Below are 27,417 nucleotides of genomic sequence, written 5' to 3' on the forward strand. Positions count from 1 at the left end.
TGGAAAGCCGCATTGTCTTTAAATCCACTGGCATTGGCACAGCAGCTGAGTGCTAGATGCTGACTTATTCCAGAGCAACCTTTGGGCTCCGGCCTTGCTGCACACCAGTGGGCTACGTGCCTGGCGGCCGTTGTGAATAGCCGTGTCTGAGTATGAAAACCATATCCTGCCTCACCAACGGGATTACGCTGGATTACAACTCAGCACATTCACCTCTCGCGCCGTAGCCAACAGCTGGCCCCAGAGGAGCCGACGAACCTGTACCGGGGTCCAGGCAATCCCTTTGCAGAGGACAGGAAGACATTGTTCTCGCGGCTCGCAGCACACCCTTTTGTATTCAGATGTCTCACCTATTGATTTCTTTGCACAGTTGACAGATGTCACTGGCGGCCCATGACGAAGATCCCATTAAACCCCAAAAGCTACAATAGAGCTCTTTAAATGAACAAAGCAAGCCCACCACTCTCCTTTTCTCGCCCCCTTTTTCCCTCTTATGGTTTTACTCTCACTCCATTTATGCACGCGGACAGACAAAAGACAGCGGGTCCCCTCGGAGGAGCATGCCTCGCTAAACCCGCCTACCGGCTCAGCTCTTTCTGCTACTTTATTATGTGGCAGCGGTGACAGTGCAGGACAGCTCCGGAGCAAAATCTACCTGCAGAATTTAATTAGGCAGTTCTGCTGGCTGCTGGGGAGATGTGGGGGCCAGGGGAGCCAGGACGGAGGATGGCAGACAGGAGGAGACACAGCTATCGATTCGCAGCAGCAGCAGGAGAGAGAGAGAGAGAGAGAGAGAGAGAGAGAGAGAGAGAGAGAGAGAGAGAGAGAGAGAGAGAGAGAGAGAAGGCAGCTGGCCTCAAATCGATGCTGAATTTTGCGTTTAATGAGACACCTGCATTGCTTTTGGCCAGCAAAAGGGCATCATAGCTCCGAATAACAGTTTCTCCATCAGATTTTTTTTTTTTTTTTAGCCATAAATGCATTCTGTGTAGTTCAACAAATAATGAAGATCGATCCATCTGCACATCGAACCTCTTTTATTAGTGCCACTGGAGTTTCAGCAAAGGCAACTTTTCCTTCTGCACTCCCACGAGTTCTCAGTGGAATGTGACTGTGTCCTCTTAGTGTTTAGGAGACTTCAATCTTCAACATTAGATAGTTGGTCAATATACCATATCTGTTTAGTGTATACATTATTCAAATTGATTGTCAACAGTTTGTTAATCAAGTCATTTGTCAAACTCTTCTCAGATTTGTATCCCTGTGTCTTGAATGCCCTAAGGGTTTTGGACTGTCAAACTAAAAACATTTTTTCAATCACCTTGAGTGTACTTCTTTTTCTTCTGCATGAAAAAATATGCAATGCGATAGTGATATTACAAACTCTGAGGCTTTGCTTGTTTGCCCACTTCTTAGGCAAAGCGTTCCTCGGCCCTCCACGGCTCTACCAGGAGCTGCAGGAACTGCAGCATGACCTTTCCGTCGTGGAGGAGGTCACCCTCCTCGTGGGCACTCTGCAGGGGATGTACCAGGTACCTACATGTCACTTCATGTTCCACCTTTACTGTGCCTGGACCGTCTCACGGGGGGGAAATGTGTATCATACAACATATAGCCTATAATGCACCAAAGTCAGCTGAAAGGAAAGATCTCAGGCATGGTTTGACTCAATCCAACTGACTCTGCAGGCCACGCCACTGAAGTCACAGTTTGTTACATTTACACAGCACAAGAACACAGCTCTGCTCTCTCAAGGCTTTCTTTAAGAGCCGACACATTGACCTTCAAATGTGATATTCCCTCATACAAGCATTGCTTTTCAGTGTCACACATTATTTAAAAGCTAGTTTTCTGAAGATATTAACTGAAAATATGTGTATGTGAAAGATGGAATGTTTTCTGTATGCAGCAGACTACTTAACAATCGCTCCTAAGCCCTGATGACAGACCAAAGAGTCACAGAGGCAGCTAAGACAAAATGGAAGTATGCACAGCTAATTTGAATGGCCGGATTCAGTGAACACTAAGACATCAAGTCTGGATGGTACAAGGAATGACCATTTGGGGAAATCTCTAAATCTCTTTCTGCTATCTCTTCTAAAGAAATTGTAAAAAGGGATTCTTGACGTTTAAAATGTGATCACAGAGCAGCCTCGTGTTCTTCTTGAATCATCGATTTCTAAAAGCATGAAGTCTCCCATCTATCTCTTCATCAACAGTGCCACAATGTTGAGATGGAGATTTTGCCCCTGATATTCCAGATAGAAGTGTTAGATTTGCTGTGTTGCAAAAGGAACCAGCAGCGTCCCTCCTGTGGCGTTCAAATCAGGACACTTCCCAGTAGTCTGCCACATGAACTGTACCATACTCTACCACAGCCAGGGAGGTATACTCCAGCAATCACCAAAGAGCCTCTCAGGGTAACGATGGCACCTTAGCCTCTCTGCATAATGAGCACATCGTCCTCAGGAGGAGCGATATTGGACCGGCACTAAATGACAGATTTTTCCCTTTCCACCCAGTTATCTCACTGTCCACCGAAACAAACAGACAAAACACTTCTGCACATCTCATTGGCTTCAGAACAGTGATTTGATTCTGTTTGACTTGAAGGACTAGATGTGACTGTAAAACGGATGCTTATGTTGAGGCTGATTCAACATTACCTTTTGAGAGGATAAAAAAAAGCCACGACCATGTAGCGTCAATTAATGTACTGCAATTTTTACATGAGTGGGTGTGTGGTTGTTTGCCTGTAAAAATATAAATATGTAAGTACTGCACAGTGTGCTCTGTACACTTCTTGGCGAGATGACTGCCTGTAAGCTACAGCTAAGAAACAAGTTTTAATTGTGTGTGTGTGTTTGTTTGTTTTATTCCAATCGAAGAACCTTAACACCACTGTTGCCCAGGACTGGTGTCTGGCTCTGCAGAGGCTCATCCGCATCAAAGAAGAACAGATCCAGAGTGCTAACAAATGTCGCTTACGCCTGCAGGTGCCCGGCAGGCCAGACAAGTGAGTAGTCTCTGTGTGCTCCAAGTAAGATGTACTGTGTATGTTTGGGTGCGAGAACATAAATGACCACAACAGCAACGGGAACAAATCAGGCAATGTCAGCAACACCCTCCTGAGGCACCATCCTGAAGATGGAAGTACAGCAACATTTGTGATTCCACAAAAAGGTTTCAGTGATAAAATAACCAGACGAACATAGTCAGAAGCAGGCCGTCATGTTCACCACTAAAAAAGATAACAGCCAGTGACAAACATTTTAATGTACATACAAACGAGGATTTTGATCTGAAAGTGGAACAGAATGGAGGAGGAAAGAGAGGGATGGGTAAAAAATAGGACATGGTGGTGAAGTTTGTACACTAAGATCTCTTGGCCAACAAGACACAAGGATTTTGATCTGGCAAGGGCAGTTTATTCTTTTGCGACTGGGTAATTACCTTACTCAAATAATTAATTTCCCTCTGTAGTTATACAGAATAATGAGTAACCTCCACAAAATGTTCCTTTTTGTAGGATTTAATTGAGGCACTTTCTGCTACAGCCTTTACCTAGTCTGACTCACCGGATGTAAACTGTGGGTATAAGCCGCCGCGTATCCCACTGCGCTACATAAGGACAGCGTTAGGGATGCCAATTTAGATTTTTTTTCTTTTCTGACTTATAGTCAACTCTTGTAAACCGATCATTGACCGTTAACTGACAGGATTAGTGCCTTGCATTCTGGGTGCTGCGGTTGAAGTGCTCATAAGCCGCCTAGCTGCAACGATAAACCAAAAAACTGGTTAAATCCATCACTTTTTCTTTTGTTTATTTGTAATTTCTGAGTATGTACGTTGAGAGCAACGTAAAAACCGGAGCCAAATTCCTTGTACGCATAGATGGCCAATAAAGCTGATTCTGATTCTGATCATAACGTGTGCACAGAACAGCAACTGTCACAGTTGAGTATTGCAGGTCCGGTGTAACGTTAGCTCGTGTTCGGTCGAGAGAGAGCAGCGTGTGTGTGTGTGTGTAGATGAGTATGAAGTTAGCAGTAACGCAACAGCTGTGAACGTAGCGGTGCAGTGTGTGTACATTTTATATGTCAGTGGATAAATGCTTCCACCCGTAGACCCAAGACAAGTTCCTCTGTCTTGCTAGCCTGCTAACTAAAGTGAATAGGGTTAGCATAAAGCTAGCAACAACAATGGCCGAGGCTCACTTAAGGTGGCCTGACCTTTAAGCTGGACCAGCTATTAAGTAACAAGCCACTCTTCTCTTGGTTTTGCTCTGTTTTTTTACATTTTTTGTTTAACTTATTAAATGAATCGTTCAAAATTCATATTTTTCGGTTAGACGGTTCATTTTTAACATACCCAGGCACCTTTGCCGCATCCTGGGCTTAGCAACACCCAAACAATAGGGATTGGTTTTAAGAAATACAAACAAGGCAGAGCGTTTTCTTTTCCCCTTTTACAGAATGATAATATGTGGAGCCAGACCTTTCTTTAGCGCTGACTCAGTGCTGTGGACATAGGACTAGCCTTTACCTAATATTGGACCCTAGTGCAGAACTGTTCTGAATTGCTCAACAAAGAGCCATATTATTTTATGTTTACAGTGGCTGTGCTGAAAAGCCAAATGTTCTGCACTTGGCAAAGCAGTAAAAGCTGTAATTCAGCTCCTGGTTGTGTGATATCCAGACGTTTAACACTTTGTTTTGAAGATTACATTTCTATAAGAGTTAATAAGGAACTAATAACTTCTACAGTTTAGTTTTTATGTACACTGGCAATGTTTTACCTCATGAGTCCAAACAGTTTTGTTCAGCTGAGCATATATCCATATTTCCAATCTACTGCAAGGTTCCTTGTCTTAAAGTGGATGCGATAACATGCCGATGTGGATCCTGGTGGGTGGAGTGACTACTGAATGACTGAATGCCTACTTAGAGAAGAACAAAGAAGGCAAGGAGAGAGCATATGAGTAGCTTAGAGTACTGCACAGGAACTGGGAATAGCAAATAATGGCAGATTATAATGGATCCCATTTCGTATAGCTTCTGGTGGGGAAAGGATAAGAAAGAGGCAGGGGAGGACTAAAAAGGAAAAATTGCGATAGCGGAGCCAGAGCCCTGCCGAGAGAGACTAAGCAGGAGAAGGAGAGGAAGAAAGAAGAGAGTGAAAGGGATGATCGACCTCCCCCACGAAAGAATTGGCTTGGTGCCGGCAGGGCAGCGGCAGTCAGAAGAGTGGGCCTAATGCTTCAGAGCCAGGGAGAATCAAACTGTGCCAAGCCAAGCCAATGTGACAGCTTGAGCAGCGGAGCTGTGCAGATCACTTCTCCCACATCTCCCAGCTTCCTTGTCGGCTGTCACACCAGGCCTGCAGGGCCAATCTGCTTACTCAGATGTTTGGTGGAGCCAGATGTCAAGCTTGCAAGAGAGACCCCCGAATTCCCCTTCAAGGGGTACCCTATTTGCTGAGTTCATGAGATAATGTCATCAGCAACTGCACCGACAAGGAGATTTCCCACCCCTTACATATGTCCAAGCCGCAGATTTGCATTTAAATCTTAAATAATGTAGAGCAAGACCTGTGCTGGACCTGGAGATGGCCACAGAGTTGTTTTTTTTTGTGGAGAGGTAAAAGCTAACAATGTCATCTGAAAGAGAGAGAGATCTTCTGTTGGGAAAAAGAACCAATCTTGGCTGTGCGATAGCAATCTAATTGAGGCTGGGCCTTGGAGTCGGGTGGCTGGACCGGCAGTGAGCCGCAGGGGCTGAGGGTGACAGGTGGCACAGCGGGTGCCCGAGCCATCCTGACACTACCCAGGGTGCAACAGTGGCAGATTGCAGGGGAGATCAGCGGGCAGACCGGCTCTGTCTCTCTTACAAACACACCCACACAATCGCACGCACACATCCGTTGGTTTTCCCTCGTTATCCGCATCCGTTTTGTTACTAATCTGAGAAACAATCTACAGGGCACAAGAGTGCTTCTAGAGCCTGTATATGTATGTTATATTTATTTACATGTCCCTCCTGCTGGCAGATGCGAACAAGCCAGAGTGCATCTCAGATAAAGAAGCACACACACACACCTACGCGCACACGTTTGCGCACGGAGTCGAGCCTCTGCTCTGCTGGTGAGAGAGTGGGACCGCAGCAGGGACCCCCTGTACCGGGTTGGTCCCCTCATGTCTGGCTGCAAGCGACTCTCTGCAGTCAGGCAGCACATCACAGCCTCCACACTGCAAACAGACCGAGTACGTGGAGAGAATCCTGACTGCTGCCTCAAAGGCACCAGCCTACGTGTGACAGCAGTTCATTAACATCCTCTTTTTTACTGCGTCTGCTGGAGCGACCACAGGCACAGACACATAGGAGCAGTATTGTAAGCCTGCAGCCGCTTTATTTTTTTTTTCATGGGCCCCCTTTATGGAGACTGTGCAGGCTACCTTCAAGGCCAATGGCAGACCTCACATTCTCAGTCATAGCATGACGGATTTGGACTCCATCTGGCTGAGAGTCTTACCCAAACAGATATGCTAAAAGATGAGTCCATGTGAACATATTTCAGTGTCTGGACATCAGAGGGTGTTTCTCATGATTGTTCCATGTGTACTGCATGAAGAGAGGTCTGCTGTTGATAGGCGAATGGCAGAATCCCACTTACTGGGTTGGTTTACCAAAAATAAAAGAAGATAGAGAGCATTCCACATTTTGGTTTTATTTGTCCAGAGATTGAGATGTCAACTGCTCTGTATTTGTGCTTCCACCTCAATACAATGGGGGTTTTATTTGAGTTGTTCACAGCTCTGAAAAATGAACAAAAAAAATGAACAGCAACATGCAGTGTTCCTCTGACTCTGGATACTCCATTTTGCTGAACTGTAGCAAAGCGGGTGCCAGCCCTAAACACAGAAGTCTGTCACTGAGTGAGTCAATAAGCAGGTGAGTGATTAAGCTACAAAATTAATTCTTTTTCAGAATGAATAGAAAGGTCTTTGCCTCAGCGATCAACCATCTTATTCACTTCCGCAAATCACACGCTGTTGTTACTCTCCCCACAGAGCTCGACCCAGAAAGCCTCATTTGATACATTTAAGGGGAGCTTTAAAATATTTAAATTTGCACTGATATTTTTTTCCCCAGTATAATTTCCTATTTTCTCTACATGTGTTTTTAACTGGGTGTTTCAGTCTTATACTTGTAGGGTCTTGACACAGTTTGATGCATATTTTATAGGAGTAACGTAACTCCTTTGAGGGAAAGCACAGAGGGATAGTGATAGACATTGCTCCACTATATCTTTACACAATACATAGTTGTTTGCTGCTGTATTAATGGTGAAGAGAAAGTTAAACAGTAAAGTTGTCTAGTGGCAGTTAATGTAGCCTACGGTGTAGTTTTCAGTTTGTCCATTAATAACCACTGCAGCTCTTCGAGACCCAAATAACATTGCCGTGTTTTGCTTCCCAATCGCTGTGCAAGAGGGTTAGCCCCAAAGTGAGCATCAACTTTGGCCATAGAGGCAAAATAAAGTCCCCATGACAGCAGGGACATTATTTTGCTATGTGTTCCGCTACTTCAAGACACTTTAAGGACAAATATTACTGGGACCACTGCAGGAAATTGCAGATGAACATTTAATATCTAGAGTACATAGACACTACCGCTGATTATCTCTGTAACAATCTGGCACACAATTCAGCACATTGACCATACACTCGTGTCCCAGACTGATCTCGCAGTGTTGAAAAGTCTCTTCTCATCGAACTCTAAATAAGACGTCAAAATATACTTCACATGACGGCAGTGTTCCTATAACATGCGTCACGTCCTTGATTTTTAGTGTGTAATGGTAAGTGAATAGCACTGCACCTCAGCAAACCCACCCCAACCCAGAGATGGGCAAAAATACATCAAATTGTATTTTGATACAAAATACAAAATACCCCCAAATAAATGTATTACAACAAAATACAAAATACTGGTGCCAGAAAATGTAACAAAATACATGTATTTTGTATATAAAATATAGGAAATACTTTTTTCTGGATTTTCTGTTTTCTCACAATTTGGTATAGCAGAGCATTCGGGTTTATATAATGTACACAAAGCTCTGGTGAACCGCACAAAAAGGAAGAACAGTCACAGAATGTCAGTGTAACTAAGCAAAGCTATTAAAAGACAACAACTTGATTGATTATGTATATATATATGTTTGTATTAATGGGACTTAACAGCCCATAAACTTTGTTTTGTATCAACAAGAAAATATTCATCACATATTACATACAAGCTCCCAATCTCCCTCTTCCTATAGCTAGCTACTCGACTGATAAGCTAACTTGCTAAACACTGGCTATGCACTAGCCTAGACAGCATGCTAGCGTCATTAGCATGTTAGCATCGATCGCTAGCTTGATATTATAACCATCACCATGTATATACAATAGGCTATGTAGCCAGACCCAGCATAAGTTATACATCAAGCTAGTTGACATCTGTCACACTCAGATACAATATTTAACTTGACAGACAATCCGTTGAACTTGAAGATCTGAAGACTGAACTCGTGAACTGTTTTTTGATTCGTGGAGAAAGTATTTTGAGTATTTTAAATACAAAATTACTCCAATCTAAAGTATTTTGTTACAAATTACGTTCGATTTTTAATCAGACCTATCAAATACAAATTACAAAATAATATTTCAAATACAATACGTATTTTCAAATACAAGTAATAGAAATACTGCCCATCTCTGCGCCCAACCTGCACTCCATTGTTTTCAGCCTTATTTGTCCAGGCACTGCTTGCTGTTTTTTTTCTTCTTTTCTTCACATTCACACATGCAGACACATTCGCACCTGGTAGCGACCAAGAATAACCACAGTCCTCTACTTTTAGCCAGTTGTCAGGTGCAGAGGGGCTGGAGCTGAAGGACACCGACGCTACATTTTCTCTGGTCAACTGTAGTGGAAAATAAAGTGGGAAACGTGCTCCTGAGCTCCTTATTTGATCTAATCTTCACTTATTGTTCGCCCTACATCCATTTTAATATAGATGGCTTCCAACGATGTATGTATTTTTGCGTGGTACAGATATCCTTGTACTTTCTAATCTATATTTCAAACGAAAAAAAAAATGTCATGAGATTTATCACTTTGGTTCCTCTCCACACAATGTATCCATGAATATTGTCTAAAAGGGTCAGGCAAATAAAGTCCTCCTACACACAACTTGTGTGAGCAGAAAGACATTTCTCAAGGCTCATATAAATGTTGGACTGATGAACGAGAGGAATGTGCGCCTTCCTCTCAGCAGACAAACCACTCAAGGAAACTGTAGTTGGAGTGGAGAAAATAGGCTCCAACCACAAACCTGAATCTTCCTGCTGTCGTAACGCTGTCATTTGATGCCACACGAAGCTGTCCAAATGCAGTAATGCTGAAGCAGCAAATGCCCCTATATGCTGCATATCCACACCTCAAGTAGATGTTCGGCAGTAACATTTAGCCTACTCGGCTATCTGCTCAATTGAAAAAAAGTATTAGAACTGAATTAATGGGAGTTGCTTAAGTAACTTTTCTTTCCATCAACACCAGGTCACCACCCTGCGGTTGCTAACTTCAGAATAAACTCTCCACCAAACGCTGACAACGGACTTCAACTTAACAACCTTGTTCAGCACACATTTGTACAGGTTTTGGTTTCATTCTATGGTCCAGCAGAGATGTGTGTGCTATAAGTGACAGCCAGGTATTAACTTGTAATCAACGGTACGAAAAGTCAAAGCAGATTAAATACGCGTTCATCATCTTGCATCATAAACAGGAAAAGTGTGTTGAAGTGTGTGTGTGTGTGTGTAACAGGACAGCTCCTCAAGGCATTGCTGTCTAAACTTGGGTTCTGAGTCGGCGTCCATTTTTACCTCACTTTATTCACACGTCACAAATAGTACAGACTCGGCTTCATTTTGTACTCCTGTTGTACTGTTTGTATCCACCTTACGATTTTGCACACAACCCTGTCACCTCTATAGACCACATAGAGTCTGAACCCACTTTAAGCCCACATCTCCCTTGTACTATTTGTCCGTGGCCGATTGTCAAATCCGTTGAGAATTAGATCAACAAACTCTGCACGCTGAGCCGCTTCCTTTGGCTCATCTCACTATTTGCAGAGCGCGCGCCTTCTCTCCCGACTGTTTGTTTCCCTGGAGGGTGGAGGCGAACTGAAGGATGGGTGCATGACAGGCTGCCACTCAGCACTCACTCCTGCATCTGTCCCGTCCTTGTGCATTAGTGTCACACGTGCGCTCCGGCACTGACCTGCTCCCATAAATCAGCTGGGCTGGCTCCTCGCGTCGCGTCGCTCCCCACCCCCCCGCCCGTTATACCCTCTCCCCTCCCTCTTTTCTTTTTCGACCCTCCTCAGCTCTCCCCGTCTATCCTCTGCCAGCTCGCCCGAGCCTGGTTCTCTATTCTGGCAGTGCACCGCACCTGCACTGCGGCTGTCAATCAGCGGGCAGGAGGGGAGGGATCGGAGAGCGCGCGCTCAGTTTAGCGTGTGTGAGGTTTGTGTGGGCATGAAGCGCTGCCTAAGGAATCCAACCAAGTGAGGAGTTGTATTCTCGTCACACCCCGTCTCCCCCTCCTGTCTTTGGCAAATTACCCCCGCTATATTTAAGCAGTGAATGGTATGAATTACACCTCTTTGTGAAAGCTCCACTTTTTCAACATGTCAAGGAAGTTTGAGATCTTACTTACTTCATTCTGTTCCCGACTGCACTGCCTCCCTCCCTGTTTCTCCCCGCATGTGTGTGTGTGTGTGTCTCTACCGTTTTTCTTCCACCTTTTATGAAACGAAAATGAATTTGAAGTGGGCAGCAGCGGGTATGACTGGAGCAGAATTTCAGGCTACGCACTGTTCTCCCCTCAATTACCTTCTAATGATGCCTGAATGTGAAAATGTCTTCCTTATGTGTGCCCAAGACCGCAGCGCCCCCCCCCCCCCCCCCCCCCCCTCTTGCTTTGCCTCAGAGTCGCTGTGGAGTAGTTGCACAGGAGACATGCTGTTATTTTGGAAAGCTGCTTAGTGCTTAAAAAAGACGACGCCTCATCCTTGGCCAGACACTTGTACTTGTATTTCCATTAAAGCCTGATCAATCCAGACAACAGAGTGGCCCCGTCAATGGACTCATACCAGCTGAGTCATTGCTAACTCAGGGCCGAGGCTGCCAGTCTGACTTTGGCCGGCTCAGCATAAAGAAGTTACTTTATTTTAGTTGACAGGAGAGGGAAATATTTAAACACAGAAGGCATGGCTGGTGGTCTAACAGGCTGACATACATTTCACTAAATAGTTGCTTAAAGGGAGCTTAGTGTTAAGGTGTGAGTTTTACAGTTGGGAGATGAGTTTGTATGGAACACAACCTCTGCATGTATAAAGTCCCTCCTGTGTTTATTAGCCGTCATTTGTTGGTTTTAAGTCATGCCTCTCACTTCAGCTTACAAAAAGAAAAATCCTCTTGAAAGCACTTTTCTCTGGGTGAGACTTTGCATTGCGGTGCCCATTTCGGTCTGGACTGATGAACTCCCTTAAATCACTCATAAGACATATCAATGGTTATTCATTGGTCATTTCCATTTTAGGAACGCTATAGGTGGTGTTAAGGTTGAGTGAACTTAAAAAGAGAAACTTGACGGGAGCTGGTTTGTCACTGCGGCTATGAAATAAACTCTTGGTCTCGCAAAATCATACCCATTATGTTTCACAACAAGTTTTTATTAGAGATGCACCGAATGGCAATTTTCTGAGACAAGGTTTCTAAATGTCAGAGCTTCCTTTTCCTGTTTTTCTATCTTACTAACAACTATAATTGACAGCACTCAGAAATGTTCTGTACATTGCCTTCCGTGGACATTTGGAGTTCAATTTTATGTTCATAATAAAACTATGATTACTATGAAAACTTCCATTTTCTCCGAAAGGGCAATAAGTTACAGAACTTTCTCTCACTGTCACTCAAACAAAACTCAAAGTAAAGTATTAGACGAAAAAAGACCAGCGTCAACCAGGAGATGACATCACAGACGCTGTTCTTGTGGTCACAAAACTTTGTGACAAAAATCAGCAGCTTAAAATCTGATCCTGACTCACATTGGTCTGTGCTGAGGAATATGAAAAGAATAATCATCTTTGCGCTGGCTTAATACTACGTAAGTACTACTAAGTACACCCTAATGCTGAATAAGGCATTTTATAGGCGACCAAAAATGTCACGATCAACTTTAATGACCTGAAAAAAACACTATTAAAGGGTTCAAGTTCTAAGAAGAAAATACCGACAACTCCGGGGTGGTACGGTCCGATCCACACCTCCATCACACTTGTCCTCCCCGCAGCCAAGGAGACCACCCCACAGCTCAGCTGCTCCGGGAGACGGACTCCCGGTCAGCGGCTGCAGCAACTTGTATTCAGCCAGCACAAACCTCAGCGCCCAGAGTCCCAGCTGGCTGGTGGAGCGCTGGGTCTAACCCCGTGTAATGGCAGCAATAGAAAGTTTGCTTCTCTGGCGGGTAGTCGGGTCGGTGTCCTGGGACCAGACCCCGTTTTGCTGGGGTTTGCACTGGCTGAATTTAAACTAACAGCGTAGCTATGTTTCATGGAGCTGCCGCATGCTCTGCTCCTGGCAAAACAGTCTCCCGGTGGTGGGGAGGACGAGATGAGGGTTACATTTTTTAGAGTGCAGCTTTCTTGTTCCTTCCACTTTGGATTCAATCCGATAAACAAACAATCAAAAGCCACACGGGCCATGGCTGTGTTATTGACATCCTCTTTGGCAGCTCTGCTTCTTTCTTCTGTAGACTGAGGGCAGACTGGACACTACTGTGACTCACTATTGCCTCTCAAGGAACAAGTGGTAACACAAGACAGGGCAGCACTGATGGTTTGAACTCAAATTCTGGACCAGATCCTACATATCACACCTTTTTAATAAAATACATTTTATGTAAGAAACCAATTGACAGAAACCAAACAATATCTTGAATAATAACCTGTTTAAAATGTATCACCTCAAATTCAAAATTCTCAGTTTCGGACACAAGTCCATTTTCTGGATCAGTTCAATAGAAGTAGTTTTGCATTACTGTGAGAAACAAGTCCTTTTTTTTTGTTTTTTTAGATGTGACATTGGCAAATAGTCTGTTCTCGAATTCTGCATTTGAACGACAAAGAAATCTGCAGTTGCTCACCTTTTTAAGGAAATGTTGACACTAGCAACATATTTACCACTTGTCAAAATCACCTAAATTACCATACAGGGACCGAGGCAAAATGCAAATTCCACGATACAGATGTGTGATCTGACATGTTACCAGGCCTGGAGCAAACTATGTTCACATGCATTACATTGTAGAGGAGGACAGAATATTTTTCAACGTTTGTAGCAAATATATTTGCATAAATTAGTCAGTTGTGCATAAAACAGAACATCTGTCTCTTTACCTTTAGTTAATGATTGTGTTTTCATTTATTAAACTCTTGAACGCAGTCATTAATTCATGAGCAGCAATCTCTTAGAGTTTTACTTTCCCAGAATTTAGTGTATTTTGAGGTTAAAGGACTGTTCCACCAAAAGTCTGTTTTCAACATCAAACGCTCGACCCCTGCAGGCTTGAAAGGTGCCTCTGAAAAGTTTGTAGCTTGCTCTTTTGCTGAGAATGGCAGGTGCAGTCGACTTGCATTCATGGCTTTTACCGTGGTTTCCACCGCCGACCCAGTTTCAAGACGTAAAAGGTTCATAGACACGTTTCACTCCACTACTGCAGCATAATCCTTTTCTCCTCTGTCAATCTGTATGTTTGGCCATGCCCTTTTCTCCTTTGTTGAACCGGGTGAAAGACTTTTTGAGATTTTCAAGAAAGGCCAAGAAAAACGGTTCCACGCCGTGGAAAGCATGTTCACTTCAGATGGACTGGTGATGTTCTGATCAAGTACAGTTCGTTCATATACAGAATCCACAACCACGCCAGCACAACAAACATAAACATAAGCAAACCTCTGCTTAATCTGTCTAACCAGTGTTGATATTAAAACATATGTTTTAAAGTATATCTGCCATTATATCACCTGACAAGCTCTCTCTCTCTCTCTCTCTCTCTCTCTCTCTCTCTCTCTCTCTCTCTCTCTCTCTCTCTCTCTCTCTCTCTCTCTCTCTCTCTCTGGATCACAAATTACCATTACATAACTTGAATACAATTAACAAAAAATATATTTCATACAAATAAAGATGATAATACCGATGATCAATTTAATAACACTAATTGTAATAATCAAAGCAATAATATAAGAAGATGAAATAGGTAAATGGCATACAATTATAAATATATAAGTCATCAGCATGTGGTACAGCTACATCCTCTGCTAACCTTTGTTGTGGCATGAAGTGACAGCTCTCTCTTTAAGATTGAAACTTTGAATTCAATGAAGCTTTATTGGCATGATTCATTCAGGAACAATGTTGCTAAAACATCAAAATACAAAAGTACACAAGAAGAGTGAAATGAATATTAACAAAACATGAAGACTGATATATAATATAATGATATGGGCTATATACAGCACATCCTGTGTGTGTAGGAGTATTTTTTATTTGAATTCTGAAATTACAGTTAACCTTGTCAAAGTAAATGTTCCCAATTCACTGGATGCTTTATATTGTAGGAGGAAGTGCATTTCTGTCTCAAACTCACCTGTCGAACAGTGACCACTTTTCTGTTTTCTTTTGGTTGCCATGGTTTTCTCTCACATCCATACACACACAGACACCCCCCCCCCCCCCCCCTACTAGGGATGGGTATCGTTTGGGTTTTTTCCGATACCGGTGCTAAAACGATACTTTTAAAACGATACCGGTGCCTAAACGGTGCCTGAACCGATACTTTTTTTATTGCCAAGTCAAATTTAACAATATATTTAACTGTTTAAAGTATACTATACATATTAGTGCTGGGCAACGATTACAATTTTTAATCGCATGGATTTTTTGCGATTAATCTCATTGTTATGGCAAAGTTCAATAATCAATTCAAAGGTAGTGTATTGTGCACTTTTATTTTAAAAGTACTGCTATATGAACAAAAGTGCAATAACATTTGGTTTGCAAACACTTTAAACAAATAAGGTTCTTTTTAACAGCAGTATTCCCTTTACACAGTAGCAGTTCTATCTCTTCACTATCTGTGCTCAGTGTGTGACTTCATGTGAAACGTTCCACTGCTGTGCAACAGGAATACAATGTTTCAGCACGTTTCATCTGAATGTGTGTCGTCTTCATGACAGAGCATGTGAATGCAGCTCTACTGTTCATCAATATAATGCTGTAACTCAGAGGTGATGATGGTTACCCAGCGATCAAAGAATAAAGACACACTTACGCACAATGTAGGTGTATTTTCCCTTTAACTCACGAGATGCAGGTAGCATGTTTTATACTTAATGTGAATTTAATTCATACTTTGTTGGCATCTTATTCTGAAAATCGGATGTTCCTCTGAAGAAACCGGATGTTGTCTCACGTTAAATCTTTCCGCTAACTTTCAAAGTCCTTCGCTCGCTCCCGATCTGTGCCGTTTGAATGCGTTTACCGTGAATTTCAGCGTATAGGTCACTAACATCTAAGTGTCTGCTGAGTTGACCACGGAGACCTGAGTGTCTGCTAACTTTACCGCAGCGATGTCCAGTAGTCTCCATTCCTCCACCGCTGCCAGTGAGTAACGGACTTTCAAAATAAAAACAGCCACACTTTTGACCGTTTACCTTTCGGTATTTTCTCTGTTAAAAGGTTGATGGCTAGCTAGCTGCTGTAGCTATACAAACGGTAGCTATCGTTACCTGCTGCCAGGACGGAGTCATCAGAGTAGTGTTAAAAAAAAGTATTTCAATCGGCTCAGGCACCGAAAAGAAGCACCGAAATCTGCGTTGCGTTTCGGTCCGGTAGGTATCGGTCGTATAGGTACCGGTTCCATATTGGCACCGGGTTTCGGTACCCAACCCTACCCCCTACACACACACACACACACACATCCCCAGCCTTCACTAATCACAGCCTGTACTAGTCGTGCCTGATTCCAGCTGAGCCCACACATAGGTGGCATTTTAGGCGTCGGATCCCACCTCGAAGCGATTTTCTGTGACCAGGCTGTGTGATCGTCGCTACCTCGAATGACGCTTACTGAACCTCTGTGAAACTACAAGCAGGCAAGCAGGTCTTCTGACAGAAAATAAAAGACTTAAAGTCCCATGAAATGAAACATTTCTTTTCCTTGTTGGTGCCCTGTTTCTCTGACTACAATTTTCCGCTTTCTGTCGTTATATAGCACATCTACAGTACATGCCAAAACATGCACTTTCACCCATTTTATATCAAAATCCGACACCTGCTCCGTTATGAAGTCAAACACCATTGTCAATTATATCCTGTTGTTCAGGAGGAATCAAGAGGGGATTGGAAAATTGTGTTATCCTCATTTCAGCATTATTATAGTTTCAGTTCTTGAGTTTTAGGTTGAAATTTAAAGTCACATTGGCAGTCTTTAAGATTTCATTTGGGAGTTTGTTGGGATTTTCTCTTCTTCTTTTGAATCATAACTGAAATTTGAAATGAAAAACAGAAGATATTACTAGATTATTAATAAAATATTCAAACTCATCAACTTTTGTTGATGCTAAATAGTTTAATCTTTCCTTTCTGGCAAACCAGTTAGAGAGTTCATGAGAATGCACAGGCTTTGATTTTAATTGATTTGTCTTCTGCATTCAGAGCTCCACCTGTTGAATTCCCCTTTGCTGTTTTGTTGATGGAGGCCTAAATATCTGTGCAAACCTCTTTCTAAAGAGCCTGCACATTTATATTGGTTTTCAGGGTATGCACTGTGCTTTATTGACATTTTCTCTAACATTTTTCCAAATGGATGAACTGTAAGCAGATATTTTAGCATAAACAAATAATTGGAAGATAAAAGCTTGGACTGAAAATTGATCCAGTTTAATTAGTGTAATAACTGTATTTCAAGGACGTCCTTAACAGTATCTGCCTATGACTGTTATAATTACATTAAAAGGGTACCCCGCCAATTTAGCATTGCACTCCTATAATATTGTTGGACTCAAGATGGACAGTTAAAAAAAGAAGATTCCTACAAAAAGTTCCCACAATGCAACCTGACATCCGGTCGGCGATTTGGATGTGTTATGCTAGCAGCAGCTAATGTAGCCGCTCGCCTCAAGCAGAGATGAGCAGCGATGTTAATGCAGCTCCATGCTACCACTTCTTTTTATTTTCATACTTGTAGTCTTCTAAAAATAGAGACAAATATTCCAGCAAGAAATACATTTTAGCAAATCCTTTTTGAAGGAAACGTTATGCAGCTCAGAACACTTTCTACTAACAAAAGGAGGAAATTATGGTTATTGTGCCAAGTAACTTGCAAAAATCTTGTGAACGTATTTGCAAAATGTTTATTGACGATGTATTTAATGTGCTTCACTGTCATTACACAATACAGGATTTCACAGTAACATGCAGCCTCTCTGTATTGGTGTCAAATACCAATAAATACCAGGGTCAACAATAGAGACTGTCTGACCTGATAAAATGATGAAATAAAAATGAAAAACAGAGACTTAACTGGCAATAACCTTTATGTTCAGTGTTATTTGGTGAAGCTTTTGTGACAAAACGTTCAATAACAGTACATCTGTGTGTTTCTGTGCAGGTCAGGGCGTCCTGTCAGTTTCATGGTGGTCCTCAACACTCCCAGCCCCCTCAGCAAGATCTCCTGGGTCAACCGTCTGCACTTGGCCAAGATCGCACAACGTAAGAACACACACACACACACACACACACACACGCACACACGCACGCACGCACGCACGCACGCACGCACGCACACACACGCGGTCATGTTTTCATGATTCAAATGTCATGATTTACGTTATGGGGACGTGCATTTCGTCCCCAAAAGGAAAGCGAGTCCCCACAATGGGACTGTGTAAACATATGTATGTCCTCACAAGACGGGTAAAACACACCCCACACACACACGGGTGTACACACACAGAAAGGATTACGATGCCATTTCTATTTAAACAGGATGATGTAATGCAATGAAATGTAATAACAATGTTTTAAGTCAGAGGCTCAGACACGTCATCAGTGTTTGGTTCACTCACCATTGGCTAAGTGCACAACTAGAATTACAACTTATATAATCAGTGAAAAACCGAGACTCAACTGGGTCATCTGAAGTTTATGTGCTGTGGAAAGAGGCAAACTTTTTAAACAATGTTACATTTATAAATGAATGAATGTTTATTCAGGAGGGATTGGCTACTAGCGTTAAAACTCCTTTTAAATTCTGTACCACCAATCATTTCTAATGTTGAATCTCCCTCTTCAAATTTGGGATAAATCTCATTGATTGTGGAGACTCAGTGGTCAACATTGATGCAGGAAAAGACTGCCCAGATGCTGCCCAGCAGGGAGCAGCACAGTTCTTTTTTGTTTTTGTCTTCCTAACCTATTTCCTCCAAAACCTCGCCTCGCTCTGCCCAGACCGTCGCCCGCTATGCAGTCTGACCACGCTGTAGTCAGAGGAGGTCTTCCTCTCTGGGGCTTCATCAATGCGTGCTGTCATCCGGTGGTGAATACCGAGGACATTAATCTGCTTATTTGTCCATGATGGCACGCATATTCAACCCACTCACCACTCCAGTCCTCTCCTCCCCATCCTTTCCTACTCCCTACATCGCCTTGAGCGCTCTTCCTTGTCAAACACACTCTATTCTGGGTTTGTTGTGCATGCGGTATGTCTCTCAACACTGCGCTGGAGTGTAGCTCCAATCTGATTGTTGTGGCCTCTTAGTTCCCAGAGGCCTTTGCTGTGAGCGTCAGAAACAGTCAAGGTTCCAGAGGAGGTTATTGGGGGGTGGATTAAAGGACACTGAGGTAAATGTCTCGTTTAGATGAGTGGCCAGAGTTATATTTGTTTTTAGTAGCGGAAAAATTTGGACGAAGGTCAAGAAGGAGCCTGAAGTGTTTTTTTGCTTTGCAAACTTTGTCCTGAGACTTCGCCTCACCTCAATTGTGAGACTCTCCATCCTTGCACATTACTCAAGAAAAGAAAAAAGAACACACAAGACTGGATTCCTTCCCTCTACTGCTGACCTACTGTACCTCCACAGTGTGCATGAAGCACACACAACATCTGTAGACTCCAGTGGAGCTCGCTGTATATGGTCTGTGTTAGAGTGGCATCAAAAACATCGGGCCGAGCACAGAGGATGCTGTGGCTGCAGTGATGCGCAGCGTTCCCACATCTTTCCTCGGAGCTCACACCTTTATCAGCAACACAACAGGCGTACTGATGAGGACAGTGGCATAGTTATAGCATGCAGCTCTCCTCCCCTATGGCTGCTGTGTGGACAATAGGTGACGCATTCAAAGCCAAGTCATGCAGGTTTATCCACATGCTGTCGTACGGACGAGGAGCTCCGCGCTGCAATACTGTTTACAGAGAACAGTGAGGAGGACTGAAAGTATGCCGTTCTAACTCCTTTTCGCTCGAAATGCTGAAATAATCAGAATTATTTGGCATTTACTCGGCAAGAAAACACCAAATAAACATTTATCGATCTTACACCTGGAGAAAACACCCCGGAGACAAGGGATATAATGCTATCAAATGTAAATATTGCACGTTGTTGTTCACTCTCATATTGATTGAGTCTATAATGGTACAACTGTCAGCACAAATCTGTCTTTGTCTGATTTGCCATCCTCCAGTCGTGCAGCCTTGAGTGCTTGTCTCAGACACTGTACTCCTGTGTGTTAAGATAAACACAAAATCTTTGCCTTTCTTTGACTTCCGTAAGTTTCAGATCACTCGACTGATCAGGGGGAAAATGACACAAGGAAAGGTTGAAAGGTTTTAGGCCTCTGGCCAATACTGCTAACCAGGGCAAGTTACCCTGAGAAAAACAACAGGAGAAGCTTTGATTCCTCCGTCACCAGAATGACAAGCAGCTAAGTGTGAGCAGCTTTGAGATGCGAGGAACAAAGTGGCTGTAAAATGAAAGGACGGGGACGCATCAACATCCTACGATCCTACGATAAAATCCTACGATACCCATCCCTAGTCTTGACTGCAGAGGGTCAAGACTAGGGATGGGTATCGTAGGATTTTATCGATACTAATACACTTATCGATACTAAAGAAAAGACAGTTTATTAAGAAAATAGTCAACATTGCTTTAATATTCTTGTATGTAAACGAAAAAGTCTTTCCTGAGCAGCAATACAAGAAGATCCTAAATCTTTAAAATACATTTGCAGTTAATCCATGCCTACAGCCGAATCCATGCTGCTCCTAGCAGAGCGCTGTGGAGAACAGCATGCGGGAGAACTACAGTCTGTGGACAGAGACAAATCTCTTTCACTCCGGTTTGAGTTTGAAAAGGGAGTTCTACACTGCGACTCGACAGTGCCATTGCTTCGATGGCAAATGCTTCCCCGTTGGAAAGCAGCGTCACCAGTGCAGCTATAGTTACTGACGCCAACACCGTTGTCAAGGGCAACTCATGCAGATAGGTTGTTGATTTCTGGACACACAAATCTGATCTGATCAAAAACAGTGCTGAGAGTCCGTCTTTAAGACCTGATTTGAGAAACAAATGATATTTGCCTGCAACCTGAACCAAGCCTTCCATGAGTTCTGTACGTCAAGCCCGAGACACAGAACACAGACCATCGTTCAACCGGAGGGCATGTTTCACTAAGATACTGAATCACGCATCTCTTGTTAAAATGATTGACAGCGTGCAACTTGGGTTCAATTTCAGGAGGTTTCCTTTAAACTCGACAGTTGCTCTGCTGTTGCAACACATTCTCAGTGACGACTCGTCAGCGACCGTTAAACCATGACTCATCAGTTTTGGACGTGTCAGTTTCCGCTCGTTACACGGATAGTGTCTTTGTAAAATAACTTCCAATACACTTAGTTTTTCAGGTTCACTTATGCAACAAAACTACTTGGTAAGGTAGTAAAATTAGTAAAATCACTATGTTTGTTATGTAGCTGGCCTTAAAGTCAGAGTGTCATAAAGTACGGATAATTCTTTGGTTGATGCAATTTGCTGCACAACACAAACACAACACACCAGAGGACATGGGACATTAATCACAACATACGGCCAACAACCAAGACAAAAAAAGTTATGTATCTGTCTGTCAAATGTGTCAAAACAGTGTAATGGTATAGCCACGATTCAGTATTTGATGCTTTGGGAGTGGGAATGGGCTGGCTTCAGTGATGCTGGTTTTGTAGTTTCACAATTAGCACAATAGTAAGTCATGTCACATATCCTATATTATATGGCTGCAGTTTTCAAATCCCTGCAGTCCTAACTACAGCAACGTGGAGAGAGATAGTATTATCGTATTTCTTTCCCCCCCCAAGGCTCTCAATCCAAGGCATTTCCACATTTCCCTTCCTCTCGCATGGCTTATATAAACCTATAGTCGACAGCCCACGCAACGTCAATCCTTTCTCCCGCGTAGCCTCACAAGCTCAGGTTAATGGAAATGTTCATCATGATTATCTAATGGGAGCAAAGAGGTCATAAACACACAGATTGCAGCTTGGTTACTTGAACTGTGTGAGTGACAACACATTTTCAATGTTTTTAAAAGGAATGACCTTTCTGTACAAAGTTCATTTACCTGGTAGTTTTTTTTTATAGCTCCTCATCCTCTACAGCGGGGGCATTCAATTAAAATGCAACGAGGTCCAGTTACAGAGAACTTCCAGGTGCAAAGGTCAGAAACATCACCATGATGTCTAACTGCCGTTATGATTAAGTCTCGTATACATTGAAGTAGCCGAGAAGATGTATGTGGTCAACAAGTCACTGTCCAATCAAATAAAGAAAGTTCAATTGAATGATATCTCAACGATATTTATTGTCAGATTTCACATTGAACTGGATGATTTATAAATAATCCATACGCTATTCATAAATATATGTTCTTCTCTCATTTCTAGTAAAATATGGGCTGGACAGAAAGCTTTTGAAGAAATGTGACTCTTAAAATAAAGTTCTTCACTTTAGAAAACTGACTTGAACTGAATTGTCCTGCAGCTTCACATTTATTTAATTCAGGTGTGAAAAAGCCAAGATATCCATATTCTCCTCATCTTCTAAAAAGATAAATGTGTGTGCAGGGACATTATCTGTGGTTATTAAACCACTTGTTTCAGCTCTATTCTCTCTGTTAACATCATTGTTGGGCAGTGAATTAATGTGTTAGGGTTATGATCATATTTTTTTGTTATATATATATATATATATACACTACCGTTCAAAAGTTTGGGGTCACTTAGAAATGTCCTTATTTCTCAAAGAAAAGCACTGTTTCTTTCAATGAAGATAACATTAAATTAATCAGAAATACACTCGATACATTGTTAATGTGGTTAATGACTATTCTAGGTGGAAACGTCTGGTTTTTAATGAAATATCTACATAGGTGCATAGAGGCCCATTTCCAGCAACTATCACTCCAGTGTTCTAATCGCCTTAGAAGACTAATTGATGATTAGAAAACCCTTGAAAACAGTTATGCTGGTGAGAGAAGCTATAAAACTGAGTATCTGGAGCATCACATTTGTGGGTTGGATTATACTCTCAACATGGCCAGAAAAAGAGAACTTTCATGTGAAACTCGCCAGTCTATTCTTGTTCTTAGAAATGAAGCTATTCCATGCGAGAAATTGCGAAGAAACTGAAAATTGACACGAAATTGTCTGGGTGACCCCAAGCTTTTGAACGGCAGTGTATAAATATAACTGGGTACGTTTGCTCAAAAGATTTGTACTTTGTCTCGTAGCGTGGCTTCACTTTGCAGCTTTTAAAAATCATCACAGTTTCTGAACACATGAGACACACTGGTTTTAAACTGCCCGTGGGAAGGTCGAACAAACAATCTGTCCATTCTTAAAGGTTCTGGTCTCATTGTCCACTTTTCACTATTTGGAGAACGCCACGTGAAATAACTTCTCTAACTCACGTAATTATTGGGTCTCCCTCCCCGTCTGTCTCGTGTGTGTGTGTTCATCTCACTCAAGTCGCCTATCGGAATACACATATGTGATTGGCTGAGCAGCATCACGTGATTGTGATGTGATTTACAACACATGTCAATGGTCGGTGTGTTTCCTGGACCTCTGAACGAGTACTGTAAGGGCTGGAAAAGTTGCCCCAATTAAAATAGAAGCACTCCGTCAAAATGAATAATTCTCAATTATTTATCAGTTATACGTCCAGGTCCGGAGACAACGGCGTCTGAGTCCGGACCGCAGTCCTCCTATTAGTGACCCACCCCTGCTCTACAGGGTCACAGGGCGGCGCTTCTCCCAGCATGCATTGGGATGAGTCACCCCATACACAGGGATAATGGTGAATGTAATGAAAAAGGTTTACTCCAATTAATAACAGCTAAAGATAGAATATTGGTATTGAGTATAGTATTATTTGTATTTTTTGTATTTTCTGGATAACACACAATGGTCTTGTTATGTAAGATTCATTCAAGCTTTCTATGATTTATTATTTGGTGATAATGCTGTATTGCTTCCATAACTTCTGTTTTGTTAAAAGGGCTTTAGTTAAGGTTAGAGTCAGGGTTCGGACAATTTAAGAGAGCGGCATGTTACATTCATGGTTGGAAAAGTATATATGCATGAATTCTCAAAGGTTTGGAACTGAATGCAGCTTGTCAGATGTATATATATTTTATCTTTCCACTTTTTTCTGTCATACCTCAACTGTGTCAGTTGCCTGAATTACATATTTGAATTGACTTAGATATGGTAAGCTTTGCCCTCCCTTTCTGTGTGTAGTTCAACAATATTACAATTAAGATAAGTCCTGTTTTGATTTAGTTCAATAAATAAATAAATGGAAAAAATACAGTGACAATAATACACCAGAATATGTGAATAATTGCTCTCAGCAGCGCTGTGACACGCTGGTACTCGTCGAGTCATTCATTTACAGAGGAACGGCGGAGATGAGGGCGGGGTGATGGATTTCATTGGCTCCCTTGGGGAAACAGATCAGCACCAACCTGGTCAGGATGACAATTACATGTTAATTATATTACACCCACACTTTGCCTTCCCATTTAACCAAATGTAATTACAATAAGTGAGTTGTTGATTTAATTTCACGGATGGCGTGCTGTCATCGAGGCTCCCTCGTCATCGCGGGCGCAGGCCTGGCCCGGCCCGCGCTCAAGGGAGACCTACAGTCGAGTCGGCATTTCAAACGCGCCGAACCGTGGTCTAGTTTAGGTCGAAATGGGTGCCGCGCTCCAGAATGTCCCTGAATGGTGGACTCCGCAAACAGCTAATGCTCTCATGCATGATTTAGTGAGTGATTTGACATTGCAAAACTCATTTTCCCCAGACCCATCTTCGCACCAGTGTTTATCCTGTTACCTCCATTTAGAGGAAACACAGCGACATCCCACTGCTGTTGCTAATAGACTTCCCCGTGCCACATGTGTGAATATCAGTGGCTTTTTAGTGACATTCCTGCATGCTGTATTAAAGTCCTATCAGCAAATTGCCCATCAACAATGCCTTGTTAATGCTATGAGGTTTTCTCTGAGCCTCTTTGCACCTTGAGCATTACCATAAAATGTTGCAACCCGTGGATGGTAGTGGCCTTTGAAAAAAAAGGCTGGGGATCGTTGTGCTTTAGCGCGATGTTGAAGCCGCCCTGGTTGCCAGGCTTTGGCCGGGCTTTACGTGATGTAATACGGCAGCCAGGCCCGATTCCCGGTAAACAGCATTTGTCACTTTGTGCGTGCACGTGTTGTCGTTGTGAGGCCTTGAAATAGAAAGTGAGAATTACCCCACGGTGGTGCTTCGCCAAAAGCCCCGGGGTCCATTAATAACCCGGTGTGCCACTGCATCTTTTATGCCGCTCCGAGTGGCCCTGCTGTTTCTGAAGGGTCTTCGCAAAATAGCCAGAAGCATTTCCTAATTAATGGGCTTTCTCATTGCAGAATTAATTGCTTCCTGCCACGCAGCCCCGGCCCTTTCAGGCAGGGTTAAGGCTGTAGACTTTGATGGCCCTCACAAGAAGAACAAGAGGCTGTCAAATCATGAGAGATTGCTGCCGAGACGTTGGAGACAGAAACAGACGAATGAATGTGGGCAAAGAGAGGGGAGCTGTTGAGGCTTTTGTGGGCGTATGTGTTTATGTGTGTGTCTGTCGAGGGGGTGGTCGGGGGGAAGGGGGGGGGGGGGGGGGGGGGGGGGGGTGAAAGGATGATTGAGACAAGCAATCAGACCCACTGCAGGGAACAGAGGGCAGGCAGGGGGCCGTTGCCTGTGGTTACACCGCTAAGTGTGCCGGTCTCTCGCTTTTTTTTTTTTTTTTGCCCCTGCACACGGATCAATAGATGAGTGGAGTGTAGCTCGGAGGTTCTTGCACACACTCCGACACGCCTTCTTAATCCACTGTGTGATAACCTGTGCCATGCCGATGTGTACGGGGTAGGAGACAAGCGAGCTTGGAAAAATGCAAAAAAGCTGCCCTGCTGCGTGGGCTCTAGGAGAGACCGGGAGGGCTTTGCTTTCATTAAGCCCAAGGATTCAGATGGCTCGGCTGCTGTTGGTGGCTGATTTTCGATGCATCTATTCAAATTGCATTAGCTTGAACGTATTGTATAACTGTTATTGTTTTGTTTTGTGCTGTTAAAGTATGTCTACTCGATAAAGAAGCCCGGAAAGATTCCCTTTGATAACACTTTTAATACAAACCTTTAGCAGAACGCTCCCCGTCACTAAAAGCATTCAGTCAGGATGTGCTGGAGGGATTTTCTCTCTTAGCCCTAAAATTAATCTGTCAGCCAGCAAAGATTATCTCCCCATCTTGCTGTGCTCAAACATGGGGAATGTTTATGATGAGTAAACATTATCACGGATTTAATTAACAGATCTCACACTCGCATTGATCCATGGGAAATATCAATTGCACTGGTGTATTTAATTAGTCTATATCTCTGCCCTTTGTGTCACCGGGGTTGATAGAGCGCCATGCTCTGCAAATTAATCTTCATCAGCAAAAGACTTGAAACAAAAGCATGATTGGAATAAAGAAATCGAGAAATCCCGTCTTAGTATTCCAACCCTTCAGCTTCTCAAATGATGTAGGTACACATAGTTATCGTACAGTAGCTGGGATTGAGTGCACGGTGCATAGAGCTGACCTTCACCTTCACCTTGTGGTATCTTGTCATTCATATAGATTGCCTTGATTAGCACTGTAGTTCAATCAGCAGAGACTTCATTTGGAGTGAACAATGGCGCAGAATACAGTCTTTTGGAGTCTTCGGCCATTAGGTGTTGTATAGTTAGAGCGTAGAGATGCCACAGTTAGTTCAGGACTACTACCCCCCCATTGAGTCTAGGACCTGGTGGTGATGAAGAAAGAGTTGGCCGAAGATCTGAATGATGGGATGTGGAGCAGGACTGGGCACTGTTGTGATGGTGACTGGACGTGAAGGGGCGGAGGAGGTGGAGCATCGATTGGTCTGAAATGACAAACCGACGCAGCAGAGAGGAGAACAGTTTCAAAGTTTGACAGCAACGATGTGATCGGCTCGGGGAGATCTAAATCGGTTCAACGTGGAGCGAACGCCCATCGTCAGCTGAGAGCGGGAGACAGAGGGATCGTGAGTGGATGAGAGCCTAATTAGAGTCTCTTTGACTGAAGCTACATATGAATAACCTGCAGCTCTGTGGAACTTTTATTATTTTATTTTTAACACAGAAAGTGACATAGTGTTACTAGGTTTTCACACATTTTAGATTGTTACCAAAGAAATAAGCTTCCGACAATAAATCAAAAAATCACCTCAAGCCAATTTGTAACGGTGCTTGTGTGTTGGTTTTCTTTCAAAGCACAAATATGTGCCTTTATTTTCCTTTTTACTCATCATAGTTTCTATTGTTTGAAACTAGCTGAGCTCCTCCACAATGTTTCCACTGCAGGAGTAAACCCCAGAGTACAAGTACCTCTGCTTTGGAAACAGTACACCAATCTGGCTGCAATGCAGCCACTGCAGATCCAGGTTAACGGTAATGTCCCGGGTTTTTACGAGGCACTGGAAATAGAAGTTAGGAGTGGATATATAATTTCAGCTCTGAGAGTACGAGCATAGCGATGTAATGGACTTTCTTGTTATTGGTTTATCTTGAGAAAATTAGTGCACTCGCTGCCCAGTCAGGTGGTAAGCTGTAAAAGCCTCCCTCTGAACAGTTACATCCATGCAAG

General features: G+C 42.9%; 1 protein-coding gene across 1 annotated transcript in view; it reads left to right on the forward strand.

Moving 5' to 3' along the window:
• Positions 1 to 27,417, forward strand: part of arhgef10la (Rho guanine nucleotide exchange factor (GEF) 10-like a) — a gene marked incomplete at both ends in the record, with an annotated part of 102,084 nt that overhangs the window by 32,017 nt on the left and 42,650 nt on the right. Inside the window, 3 exons of the mRNA XM_079186286.1 lie at positions 1,417 to 1,532; positions 2,889 to 3,016; positions 17,787 to 17,887. Of these exons, the coding sequence (XP_079042412.1) occupies positions 1,417 to 1,532; positions 2,889 to 3,016; positions 17,787 to 17,887 (345 nt within the window). The remainder of the gene's footprint in view (positions 1 to 1,416; positions 1,533 to 2,888; positions 3,017 to 17,786; positions 17,888 to 27,417) is intronic.

Source organism: Pholis gunnellus, assembly GCF_910591455.1.
Source record: "Pholis gunnellus genome assembly, chromosome: 3".
Classification (NCBI taxonomy): Eukaryota; Metazoa; Chordata; class Actinopteri; order Perciformes; family Pholidae; genus Pholis; species Pholis gunnellus.